Consider the following 13723-nt stretch of genomic DNA (forward strand, 5'->3'; position numbering starts at 1 on the left):
TGCTTTATAAAGCCCACTTGACTTTGCATTCCAGGATGTCAGGCTATAGGTGAAATATCACACCATCATGATTATCTGGGTTGTGAGATCTTTTTTGTATGCTTACTGAGTATCAGATATATCCTAAGCTTTATGGCAGGTTGTATAGCAGGCTATCACATATACCCCTATGCCCATAAAAACACCAGTATGCTGAGGAATCCCACATGATCATATCAGGCACAATTTTCTTCCTGAGCTAAAAGTATGCAGGCTAACCTACTCAGTGAAGAACCTCAGTTTTATGTTCTTCTACCCAATCTCAACTTAATCCATCATCATCCCCTCAAATGTACCTTTTGTCCTACATACTGTATCTTTCTTTATGGCAAGCTAAACACCTGGGAATCATCCTTGATTCCTGCTTCCATTATGCACCCCAAATCTTTACATCCTCTCAGTCTTTAAATTCTATATGTCATATTGTCAGAAAATAGGGAGGCAAGTTTACTGAATAAAGTGGGGTGAAAACAAGTTAGGTTTGAGAATTGAGAGTGAAGAAAAGGTAGCACTACCCAGAAGAATTTGGTTGACCATTAACTGAGTAGTTGTTTTCATGAATATCTTTAATATCTGTTTCATTTTCATATCAAGCTATTTTCACTATTTTTATCCTTAATGGCAGATTATACTTTAATTTTTAAGTATTAAACATAATGTAAAGGAAAAAATTCTTCATCACTTACTTGTTTTATAGGGTTGCTTCCTATTTGTTTTAAAGGATCAAAGGTAACTTTTCTCCTCAGACTTGAAATTCTTTAATGGGGTGGCTCAGAATGGTACTCAGAATGGTACCACTCAGGTGGTAAAGAATCTGCCTGGAATGCAAGAGACTGGGGTTCAATTCCTGGGTCAGGAAGATCCCCTAGAAAAGGGAATGGCTACCCATCAAGTATTCTTTTTTTTCTTTCTGTAGACAAACACATCATTTTTCCTTTTTATTTTAGATGAGGGATACAATTACAATAAATCTCCTACATAGAAACAAGTTCTGTTCTAAGAGCATATTCGTAAGTCCAATTTGTTTAAGTCCAATGAAGTTAGCCTAGGTACCCAACTAACATAATTGGTTATATAGTACTGTAATGTAATAGGTTTATAATACTTTCCACAGAAATAATACATAAAAGGCAAACACACACAAGCACAAAAAATAAAGAAAACATTTTTAATCTTACAATATAGTATCTTGAAAAGTACATTAATACAGTACCACAGCCACTCCAGTATTTTTGCCTGGAGAATTCCATGGACAGCGGAGCCTGGTGGGCTACAGTCCATGGGGTCCCAAAAAGTTGGACAAGACTGAGTGATTAACACTTTACAGTCTTTAGTCTGCCTCTGTAATTCTCTGATTTCCTGTTCATACTCGAAGGGCAAAATTCTATGTCCAGATAGTATATTACCATCAGAACTGCCTGGCCCTCAGCTCCCAATTGTCCCATCAGATAGTTTGGCAGTTGCCTCCGCTTGACATTCTTTGCTTCATTTAGTTGCTGTTACAAAGAGATAATTTAGTTTCAGAAGCAAATCAGACAGGGCCCTTCCATGGGTTGCCACTAGTCCAGCAGCACTGAACCCTGCTATCGGGTTTTGAGCTCTGTTGCTGCAGTTTTGGAATTTGTAATAATTTTATCTTTGAATTGTATTTTGTATGTGAAGTTGGAAGGGACCATGGAGCATGTGCGGGGTCTTGGAACCTGGAATCACATTACCTGTGATTGTCTCCCATTATATCCCTTTCTCCCTGGGAGGGGTTTTCATCCACCTGCTCCTCACCCCCTGGCTCTTTGGGCCCAGTCCAGGGTCTCCTTCCTTACTCTGACCTACTACCACCGCCATTCCTTTTCCACCCTGTGCGAGGACTGGATGTGACATCGGGAAGGCTGTGGTCAGGTGCGCACTCCAGCAGTCTCACTGTAGGCATGCATGGCAAGTGTCATCCCATCTCAGGTTGGTAGGGCCACAGCGCATTCCAGTAGAGACTCAGTGGGCCAAGCCCCTCACCTACCCCAATTCATGCACTGTGTGGGTCCTGATGTGGAGGCTGTAGTCCCAGGGGGTTGTCTGTCTGTCTTTGGTTGAGGCAGCAGGCCCAGGAGAAGGGTAGATGCCTGGTTCAGCTTCCTCACCCCAAACAGAGCCTGGACTATTGTTTCAGTGGTGGTGGGGGGGGGGAGCCTGGCAGTTGGTGGGCCACTGAGTTGCAGAACAGGGTCTCCAGGCACCTATGAGGACCTGCACTTGACCTGCTAATATCTCCATGTCCAAGAGAGTGAGGCATTCCACAGCAAAAATCAAATATCTCGGCAAGTTGAGAGAAACTGCAGAGAATGGGAAAAACTTGTGAATGTGAGGGCACTATTTTTCATATTTTTGAACAAAGATCTCCAGATTGTTATTTTGTTCCAGATCCTGCAAATTGTGCAGCCAGTCTTATAAATAGGCAATAGGTAACATTATTGCCAAATACAGAATGAGGCTATTTTGGAACAGTTGATTTAAAATAGATTTCTTGGATGTGAAAATGGTGTTTTGATAAAGTAAAAGGGCACAGAGTAATATGTTTTGCCAAAAAACTTTTTAATTATGATCAACAAAAGTAAGTTTCTTTTCATCAGTCACACCTTACACTACAGGGATTGCTTGTGAGGAATTTATAATGGGCAAAGTTTATTGGCTGGCTTTCTAAAGCACCCTAGGTGTTACCTTTTCAGACAACATGAAGGCTGAGGTCCATTGAGAGGTGACTTTTTAAATGTGCCATTGTTGCATGTGATTATCCTTTGCAAGGAAGAATTTCACAGGTGTAAATGGCCAGGCATTTAAATTAAATTTCTTCAATTATTTAGATAATGTGATTTCTGAATAACCATGGTAGATTTGCTTAAAGTTAACTACCTATGAGATCTAGATACAGAGAAATAATTATATAAACACAGAAGGAATAAATTTCAGAATTTTAAAAATTCTTTTAATTTCTTTACATAACAAAATGGAAAATAGATGTAATATGAGGAAGTTTTAAAAGCATTATTCAAGTACGCAGTTTTATTTTATTTATTTAATTTTCAGAATTGAACCATTTTTTCCGAAGGGCAGAAAAAAAGCAAGCATCCAACTGCAGAACCATGACCAGCAATCTTTCCCAACCTGATACCGTGCAGTTCTGCTATGGGAATGTGAACAGATCTTGTATTAAATCTTCCTACTCACCTGCATCTCGGGTGATTCTGTACACAGGGTTTGGCTTTGGGTCTTTATTGGCTATCTTTGGAAACTTCTTGGTGATGATGTCAGTTCTTCACTTCAAGCAGCTGCATTCGCCAGCCAATTTCTTGATCGCCTCTCTGGCCTGCGCGGACTTTCTGGTGGGAGTGACCGTGATGCCCTTCAGCATGGTCAGGTCCGTGGAGAGCTGCTGGTACTTTGGAGCCCGATTTTGTGCCCTTCACAGTTCCTGTGATGTGGCATTTTGTTACTCTTCTCTCTTCCACTTGTGCTTCATCTCCATCGACAGGTACGTTGCTGTTACTGACCCCCTGGTCTATCCCACCAAGTTCACGGTGTCTGTGTCAGGAGTATGCATCAGCATCTCCTGGATCCTGCCCATTGTGTACAGCGGAGCTGTGTTCTACACAGGTGTCAGTGACGATGGGATGGAGGAATTAGTAAGTGCTCTCAACTGTATAGGCGGTTGTCGAATTGTTGTAAATCAAGAATGGGTTTTGATAAGTGTTCTGATATTTTTTATACCTTCCCTCATTATGGTAATTCTTTATGGTAAGATTTTTATTGTAGCTAAACAACAAGCTCTAAAAATTGAAAATACTGGCAGCAAAGCAGAATCAGAGAGCTACAAATTCAGAGTGGCCAAGAGAGAGAGAAAAGCAGCTAAAACCCTGGGGGTCACAGTAGTAGCATTTATGATTTCATGGTTACCATATACAATTGATATATTAATTGATGCCTTTATGGGTTTCATAACCCCGGCCTATATTTATGAGATTTGCTGTTGGGGTGCCTATTATAATTCAGCCATGAACCCTTTGATTTATGCTTTATTTTACCCTTGGTTTAGGAAAGCCATGAAAGTCATTTTAACTGGGGGACTTTTTAATGATAGTTCATCAACCATTAGTTTATTTTCAGAATGAATGAGAGCACTAAGTTGAAAATTTAGGACTATTTTTAAAATTATGAATTTATGATGAAATTACACATAAAAAATGAATAAAGCCTTTCAAAATTGGGGAAATATTTATTTTTTTTCAAGTTAGCCAGGAACAAAGTTACAGGCAGGTGTTTTAATCATAAGATGTAATTATATTTACATTGTAGAAATATTTGTTGCACTAAATAATAAATGATAAAGCGCTTTACCTGTGTCACCTGTCTCAACACTCTGCACATGCTCTTACTACATGCACTTGTCTCTTTCCATTTCATTGAATCCTGAATCTCATATTTCATTGTCAAATCTGTAATAATTTTCTCATTTATGCTCAACTTTCATATAGCTTTCAATGGTTCTTTTTTCTCAGTCTTTTGCAACATTATATTATGTTACTAGGGTTGTCATGACAAAGTATCAACAGATGAGTGGTTTAATCAACAGAAATTATTTTCTCCTAGTTTTAGAGGTTAGAATTCCAAGATCAATGTGTCAGCAGTTTGTTTCTTATGAGGACTCCTCTCCTTGGATTGCAGATGGCTGTCTTCTCTCTGTGTTCTCTCATGGTCCTTGCTACATGAGAGTCTGCGTCCTAATCTCCTTTTCTAAGAATACCAGTCATGTTGGATTAGGCCTCATCCTTAAGAACTCATTTTAATTTAATTACCTTTTCAAAGATCTTGTCTCCAAATACAGTTATACTGCTTAATACTGGGAATTAGGACTTCAACATATGAATTAGGGGTGAGGGGACCTGATTCAGCCCGTATCAGACAGCCCAGGCTCAATAACATTACATAAGGCTTCCTAGATGGCGCTAGTGATAAAGAACCCACCTGCCAGCGCAGGAGATGTAAGACGCAGGTTCAGTTCCTTGGTTTGGAAGATCCCCTGGAGAAGGGCATGGCAACTCACTCCAGTATTCTTGCTGGAAAATCCCATGGACAGCGGAGCCCCGCAGGTGGGCTACAATTCTTAGGGTATCAAAGAGTGGGACACAACTGAAGGGACTTAACACACACACACAAGTGTCTGTACCTCTATCTCCTCTGTACCTTCCTGGAGCTTTTGGAGCAGCAGGTAAGCCTCTCCTGCTTAATGGCTGGGCAGAATCTTGGAACGTTCACTTGCAGTATTGTGGAAGCGGTAATTCTGCTTTGGAATCAGATATAAGTTACAGACATTACGCAGAACTAGAAAATTGTGGAAAAATTGTACCACAAAAAGAATGGCATAATGATCATTCAGTTCAGTTCAGTTGCTCAGTCGTGTCCGACTCTTTGGGACCCCATGAATTGCAGCACGTCAGGCCTCCCTGTCCATCACCAACTCCCAGAGTTCACTCAAACTCATGTCCATCGAGTTGGTGATGCCATCCAGCCAAATCATCCTCTGTCATCCCCTTCTCCTCCTGCTCCCAATCCCTCCCAGCATCAAGGTCTCTTCCAATGAGTCAACTCTTCGCTTGCGGTGGCCAAAGTATTGGAGTTTCAGCTTCAGCATCAGTCCTTCCAATGAACACCCAAGACTGATCTTCTTTAGAATGGACTGGTTGGAACTCCTTGCAGACTCAAGAGTCTTCTCCAACACCACAGTTCAAAAGCATCAATTCTGTGCTCAGCTTTCTTCACAGTCCAACTCTCACATCCATACATGACCACTGGAAAAACCATAGCCTTGACTAGATGGACCTTTGTTGGCAAAGTAATGTCTCTGCTTTGGAATATGCTATCTAGTCATAACTTTCCTTCCAAGGAGTAAGCATCTTTTAATTTCATGGCTGCAATCACCATCATTAGCTAATGTAAACTCTGTGTGTGAAAGCAATTATCACTAATAGTGACAATTTATGCACCAGTTTTTCTCACTTGAAGGTAAAGTGTAATTCACATCCCCATTTATTCTCAGCAGTTTTCTCACATAAATGTAGTCTGTATTTACTTCTCTGGGATATTTTAGGGTCAAGAATTTTATGCTTTTTACAAAAATTTTTACATTAGTGAGAGTACAAACAGTGTGTGCTGTAAGTTTACATGTTGATCTCTGGAATATTTTACATTATTGATTCAATAAGAGATTTTGGAATGCATTTCTGGAATATTTTGTATAATGAAACTAAGTTGTAACAAAGTACTGGTACGTAAGCCTTTTTCTTTTGGATTGTTCTGTGCTGTCATTTCAGTTAAAATGGTTGAAGTAATTTTTCTCATTGGTTTTCACCGAGTCTTTTCATTGTTATCAAACAAATACTGACATTAATTATATGCAAATACCTGTGTCAAGGATGGCTAAGGATTAAAGTCTAGTATTTTCCTCAAGGGAAACATTTTTTGTAGGTAATATGGACAATGCATTTTCAATTATATTTTTGAGGCTTAGAAGAGTACCATAGATGTTAAATCCTGTAAGCAGAGGACTAGTTGCCATTACCAGACTGGCACTCGGTATTGGTCTTTCCTATAACATTGTCTTCTCACCCACATATGGTCCCATGGCTTTAATTTGTTAGAAATTATTAATGAGGACTTAAAATATTGTTAAAGAGACCTTATTTTTGAGTAGAAAGAACTTTTGAGGTGTCTTCAAGCATGTTTCAACTTGTATAGGCAGATTGGAGTGTGAAAGCTATTTTGGATTGTGGGATTAATTTCCTTAAGTGGAAGACTGGGCTTGGGAAAAGAGAAAGACAATCTACAAAGAATAGATGAGTGGCCTGGTAACAATAAATACATTTTCATGCTATCACTTCCTATCCTGAATAAATTAGATTAGCTGTAGCAAATTTTTAAGAAAAGACATAATGTTCTCTATTTTTAGAGTATAGAGGACAATAGAAAAAATTAAGTGAAAGAGTTGGATCGTATTATAGTTCAGAGAAGAAGGGGACAACAGAAGATGAGATGGTTGGATGGCATCACCGACTCAATGGACATGGGTTTGGATGGACTCCGGGAGTTGATGATGGACAGGGAGGCCTGGCATGCTGCAGTTCATGGGGTTGCAGAGTAGGACATGACTAAGCGACTGAACTGAACTGATAGTTCCATTCAATAAATGTCACAGAGAATTGCACTGTTACTAAATTAAATTATGGATAATGTATATGACAAGGCCAAAGGAAAATTAAACTTTTTAAAGTTTATCCTATGGGTAAGCAAAATATTATATTGTTACAAATGACACCAAAATCTCAATGTAATTCTAAATATGAAATTCACTTGAACATGAAGTGAGTATGTGGAATACAGCAAAAGAAAATAAGAGAGCAGATTCTGTCATAAATTTCATGATAGTCTTTTCTCAATATGACTATCCCAGATATGCCTATAATGGTTTTCTAATAAAAACTTACAATGCCTTGATGGTATTGACAGCACATTAGAACCTCCTTGGTTAGATGACTAAATTAGAGTTGGCAACATGATTCCAGAAAAATTCATCAGTAGATAGGGATGAATCTATTATATTGTCTATTATACTCAAGAGAGAAAGAACAAAAACTCAGGCCATATTAATACAGAGCATTTGAATGAAGTTCCTGGATCTTCCCTAAGTTCTATGCAAAGTTTTGATTGCTCATTGTTTCCATGTTAACATGGTAAAAATATATCACTGAAATTCAATACATACATGTTAACATGGTAAAAATATATCTATCACTGAAATTCAACATATACTCAGAGGTAAAATTTTAGAAGCACTCTTTTTAAGGTTCAGATAAAGACAAAATGGTCCAATGTTATCACATTTTATAAATGCTATTTTATAAGTACTAGTTAATACAATTAAACAAGCTATATAAATAGGCATGGAAATTCAAAAATTAAAAATGGGTGTATCATCGTTTGCAGATGATATGACTAAAAAAACTTTGTCTGCCTTGATATTATTGAGAAACAAGTTCTGGACACCAAATGCCTTCACCTGCCATACAAATAGAGATTATAAACATATATTTCCCACAAGTGTTTAATTTACTTGAGGTGGAAAAGCACTCCGTGACTTTGAATTATACCATACATATCCCCCGAGAAAACTTTTCTGTTATGTTTTTTAAAAATCCTACACAAGGGCTTCACTGGCAGTCCAGTGGTTTAAGTTCTGAGTTTCCACTGCAGGGAGCATGGGTCTGATCCTTGAGAGGGGAAAATCTTTCACGGGGAGCGACACAGCCAAAAAAAAAAAAAAATTCTGTAAGAAAGATGTCTGCTTCCAGCTCACATCGTATAAAATAACTAACAACTTTGAATTCTGGAGGTAGTATCAGACACACCTTTCAAAGCTGAAGGCAACAGAAAATAAAAATAGTTTTTAGTTGAAAAAAAATGAGTGTTCATTGCCAGCACACCATCACACACAAAGAAACTGAAGCAAGTTCTCCATGGAGAAGAAAACCAAATCCAGAGGAAACACTGAAAGGTAGCAAATAATGAAGAATATAACAAAGTATAAAAAGAGAAAACTTAATACATGCTAAACTAAAATAAATTTGTCTTTGGGGATTTAAATTAAATCTTTTGTGATTTAATTAAATTTAAATTAAATTATTTAAATTAAATAAACGACAACAGTTATCAAAAGAGGTGGGGGAGATAATAAGTTTAAATATTTACCTGTGATTCCTGGCAATTTTTTGCACTGCTTGGAATTCATAAAATTATCAATTTATGGAAGAATTTAATTAATCAACAATACATATTGAAACTCTTGGGTACCTGCCAACAGAATGATAAAAGTTATTTATAATTTCATAGCAGGGAATGATTGAATAATAATAAAAATTAATTAAAATAAGTCAAGAAGGGTTAAAAGAAAAAAGAAAAAAATTTGATGATTAGAAAAAAGGTAATACAATCCATTTAAACCCAAACACATCAACAATCATATTAAATATATACACAATAATCATTCAAATTTACAATAAACTTATTGGATTGGATTTTAAAAATTCAGCTTTAAATTTCTTTCTTTACCCTTGGTTTAAGGGAGAATTAAAACTTAATATAACTGGTCAAGATTAAAAATTTATCAATGTAAATTTGTTTTCTGGATAAGAAATTAAAATAAGGGATGCCAGTCCAGGTTCGATGCACGATACTGGATGCTTGGGGCTGGTGCACTGGGAAGACCCAGAGGGATGGTATGGGGAGGGAGGAGGGAGGAGGGTTCAGGATGGGGAACACATGTATACCTGTGGTGGATTCATTTTGATGTTTGGCAAAACTAATAGAATTATGTAAAGTTTAAAAATAAAATAAAATAAAATAAAAATCATTTTTAAAAATTTCCATTTTTAATGGCATAAAATATAGTGTTGGGTATAATTTCAGATTTGGGAAAAGCTGTTCCTCAAATTCAATGAAACAAACATTGTTTAAAGTGAGTTTCTTCAACCATCTCCTAGAAATGTGTTTCCAAAAGCACGTTGGTCATCTTTCCTTACTGGTAAGATTTTTTACTTTTCCATTTCCCAGTCTTCTGGTGAATATGTTTTTTGATATTTTCATCCTTCATGCTCACCTCCCTATTATTTTCAATGCTCATTTTCTTCTTCCTATTTTTCTCTTAACATCATGTTTCAAAATTTAAAATTTCCGTATAATAAAAAATCAAGTTGTGAATAAGAGAAACTTGAAATACCTCTTTAGAACATCTATTCTATTTTGATTGCTTTGGTTGAAATGAGGAATAAGTAGGAGTAATTTCCTAACATTTCAGACTTGCAAGGCCAGAGTCTGTTGGGACAGGAGGAAATGATGTTCAATAGATTTGAGGTAGTTCTGGACAATAGCAAAACTTCCTTGCATCCAGGAATAAGAGTAGGAAGGATAATTGGAGACCAAAAATTAGTAAGAAAATAGTGAAGGTCTATTGGGAAGGGTAACCCATCTCTCTGAATATGGTCTGAGTTGAGAGTGATAATAAATGATAAGCTCATGTAATTGGTTATAGAAGGCCTATATGGAGACCCACACCCTAAACCCTAGAACCCATCAATGCTAATCTTATTTGAAAAAAGAAAGCTCTTGAAGATGTGATTAAGAACCTTTAGATGGAAAAATTATCCTGGATTATTTGAGTGATTACTAAAGGCATCACCCTGCATGTCATATAAGGAAGAGGCACTAGGAGATTACCCACAGAGAGAAAAAGGTGATGTGATAACAGGAGCAGAGATTAGAGTAATGAGGCCACAAGCCAAAGACTGCTGGAAGTCAGCAGAAACTAAAGGAGGCTGGGGATGGATTCTTTCCTAGACCCTCCAGAAGAAGCGTGGTCCTGGTAACACCTTGATTTGGGATTCTATGATTTTGGCCTCTAGAACTATCAGGGAGTACCTTTCTGTTGTTTCAGGCTACCAAGTTTGTGGTGATTTCTTGTAGCAGTGACAGAAAACTAATAGGGTCAAGTATGTTTGAAGGGAGAAGATCCAAGCGTAGGGGGAGCTCATTCTCCATTTTCTGGACAGAAGTCAATAAGAATGGAGACCATGGGGCGGAAATGGTCACCTAGGCTGTCTACAGACGTAGCCTGACAGATCATCTCACCACTCTGCCACAGAACAGGGACAGTAAAAGATTCCTGAGCTACTGAGAGTAGCATGCAGTCATGACAGGTCCTAGAAATCCCCAAGTGTCCCATGGCCCCATGTGTACAAGCATAGCTGAAGAATCCACTTCTCTGAGAAGTGAAAGTTTTCCCAACACCACTTACTGAAGAGACTTCCTTTCCCCATTTGTGTCACAGATTGCCTGTTCTGTCACAGATGAGCTGACCATAAGCGTGAGTTTATCTTGGGGCTCTCTATTCAGAGGCCATCGATCTGTGTATCTGTTTTTGTGTCACTTTAGCTTCGTAGTATCATTTGAAGTCAAGGAACATGATACTTCCAGCTTTGTTCTTTTTCTCATCACTTTACATCTTTCATATGTGTTAATTTTAGCTTGAAGCACATTATTCTTGCTATTTTCTGTCTGTCTCTCATATTACATGAAAACACCCTTAAAGGGCAGGGGATGTTTCTTGTGTACCCTCCTATTTTTAGATTCTTGACCCAAATAAATTCTAAATAAACATATATAAATGCTGCCTACATGAATGAATGGAATGCAGGTGAATTCATGGATGTCTTGCAAGGACTTATACCCTATAAATCTTATCCCACTGAAGCATCTTTGCTTTTTGACTCATATTAAAGAGAATTCTCTCAAATTCCACTGCTGGGTATATCATATGTGATAGATCCTTTCAGTACAGACCTCTTCAGATACAAAAGATCTCTTGTATTTTTAGTTAGCTAAGAATTTTTTCTTTTAGCAGTGAATAAAAGTTAAAATTTATCAAATGCATTTTTGCATTTCATTGGATGGTCATAGAATTCTAATCTGTTAAAATGGTGAATTATAGAATTGTTAAAGCAAACTTCCATTCTTTGCATACACTCTAATCAAGATGTATCATCTTTTAATATGTATTTGACTTCAGTTTGTTTAGTTTGCACCTTTGTTTTTGAGTGAGAGTGTTCTTTTGTTTTTCTTGTATCCATGCGTGAAACAATACATTTTAACCAGAGATTATTAAGTGCAAGTTTCTTCTTCTTCTTCACACCTTGCAGTATAGGGACTCCTCTGTGGATAATTTTGGACATGGGATTTGGCTGTGCTTCCTGGGGGGTTTTGTCATTAACTTTTTAGTCAGTGTGGGGAGGGTGGTTGGGTAGTAAAAGGTAACCAATGAGTAACAAATCATACACATTTACTACCTTTGGCAAAGAGGAATATTCCCCATATATAGATCAGGTAATAAACGATTGTCGATAAATTGTAAAGCAAGAAATCTTTTGTGGCAAAGAATATTTGAAATATTTATTTTCTGTTAAATTCTTATTTGATTTAGAATATTGTTTTAAATTACATTCTAAATTATAAGAAAAATAATAGCTAAGATTTATGGACATTTGAATAGAATATATTGTTATTTCATACATTCACAGATTGATATGGATATATGACAGGTGATGGGGATAATGTTTGGTAACTATAACAAAGGTAATCAGTGCAACGAGATCTTTTTTCTCCCACAGGAAATAGAAAACTTCTCCATTTTGTGTGACTGAAAAGGGACAGAACTTCTCCAAATGTTTACAAGCTACTGACAGCAGCATCATGAACAGCAGCTCACCCAGCGTTGCAGCTGTGCAGCTCTGCTACGAGCGCCTGAACGGATCCTGTGTGAAAACCCCATACTCACTAGGTCCCCGCCTGATCCTGTACACAGTGTTTGGTTTTGGAGCTGTGCTGGCTGTATTTGGAAATCTCTTGGTAATGATTTCCATTCTCCACTTCAAGCAGCTGCATTCTCCAACCAATTTTTTGATCGCTTCCCTGGCTTGTGCGGATTTCATGGTGGGAGTGACTGTGATGCCCTTCAGCATAGTGAGGTCTGCGGAGAGCTGCTGGTATTTTGGGGAGAGTGACTGTCAATTTCATTCCTGTTTTGATGTGTCATTCTGTCTAGCTTCCATCTACCACTTGTGCTTTATCTCTCTGGACAGGTACATTGCGGTCACTGAGCCCCTGGTCTATCCAATCAGGTTCACTGTGTCTGTTTCTGGCATGTGTATTGCCTTCTCCTGGCTCTTTTTGATTATTTATTCTTTTTCTCTTTTTGGCACAGGAGCAAATGCAGTTGGACTGGAGGATCTAGTAAGTGCTCTCACCTGTGTGGGAGGCTGTCAAATTGCAATGAATCAAAGTTGGGTATTGGTGAATTTTCTATTATTTTTCATCCCCACCCTTGTGATGATAGTTCTTTACTCCAAGATTTTCCTCATTGCTAAACAGCAGGCTAGAATAATTGAGAGTCTGAACATTAGGACTGGGAGATGCTCAGAAAGCTACCAAGACAGAGTGGCCAAGAGGGAGAGAAAGGCAGCGAGAACACTGGGCGTCGCAGTGCTGGCGTTTCTGGTCTCCTGGCTGCCTTACTTCCTGGATTCCATCATTGATGCCTTCCTAGGTTTCATCACTCCCACATATGTTTATGAAATACTGGTTTGGATTGCTTATTATAACTCAGCTATGAACCCCTTGATTTATGCTTTCTTTTATCCTTGGTTTCGAAAAGCCATCAAACTCATTGTCACTGGCAAAGTCTTGAGAGCGAATTCCTCGACAGTAAATTTATTTTCTGGGTAAGTTCACTTTTAAGATGGAGGAATTGAAAATAGATTCACAGTGAACACACCATTGGGTAGAAAATTTAATCATATATGTGCAAGATCTTCTAATGCAAAATGCTTCCAATATGACCTAAACACTTAAATTCAGTTTCATCATTCTTTAATCAATATAACATAAAAACCTGGTTGTTATGGAAACAGTATGACCTTGGAGCCAGAAACGCTTAACACCGATCTGGGGCTGCTACTTCTCTCTGAACTTCACTGTGTTTCTCTAGTTAATAATCTCCCCTTTGTAGCATCCTTAAAAAATACATAACAAATATTTT

At 37.7% G+C, this 13723-nt stretch overlaps 2 protein-coding genes across 2 annotated transcripts; both read left to right on the forward strand.

Moving 5' to 3' along the window:
• The first annotated feature begins 3170 nt into the window (after positions 1-3170).
• LOC129619423 (trace amine-associated receptor 8-like) lies at positions 3171-4196 on the forward strand. Its single transcript, XM_055534667.1, has one exon. The coding sequence runs from the start codon at positions 3171-3173 to the stop codon at positions 4194-4196; it is 1026 nt and encodes a 341-aa protein (XP_055390642.1).
• A 6242-nt stretch (positions 4197-10438) lies between these two features.
• Positions 10439-13410, forward strand: LOC129659900 (trace amine-associated receptor 7a-like). The gene is made up of 2 exons (XM_055591428.1): positions 10439-10495; positions 12297-13410. Exon 2 carries the CDS (start codon positions 12379-12381, stop codon positions 13408-13410), a length of 1032 nt encoding a protein of 343 aa, XP_055447403.1. The 5' UTR covers positions 10439-10495; positions 12297-12378.
• The last annotated feature ends 313 nt before the right edge of the window (positions 13411-13723 follow it).

The sequence above is a fragment of the Bubalus kerabau genome, chromosome 9, assembly GCF_029407905.1.
Source record: "Bubalus kerabau isolate K-KA32 ecotype Philippines breed swamp buffalo chromosome 9, PCC_UOA_SB_1v2, whole genome shotgun sequence".
Taxonomy (NCBI): domain Eukaryota; kingdom Metazoa; phylum Chordata; class Mammalia; order Artiodactyla; family Bovidae; genus Bubalus; species Bubalus kerabau.

What these genes read in the sequence shown, in the direction of transcription:
- LOC129619423 (XM_055534667.1), top strand. Translation starts at nt 3,171, where the DNA reads ATGACCAGCAATCTTTCCCAACCTGATACCGTGCAGTTCTGCTATGGG.
- LOC129659900 (XM_055591428.1), top strand. Translation starts at nt 12,379, where the DNA reads ATGAACAGCAGCTCACCCAGCGTTGCAGCTGTGCAGCTCTGCTACGAG.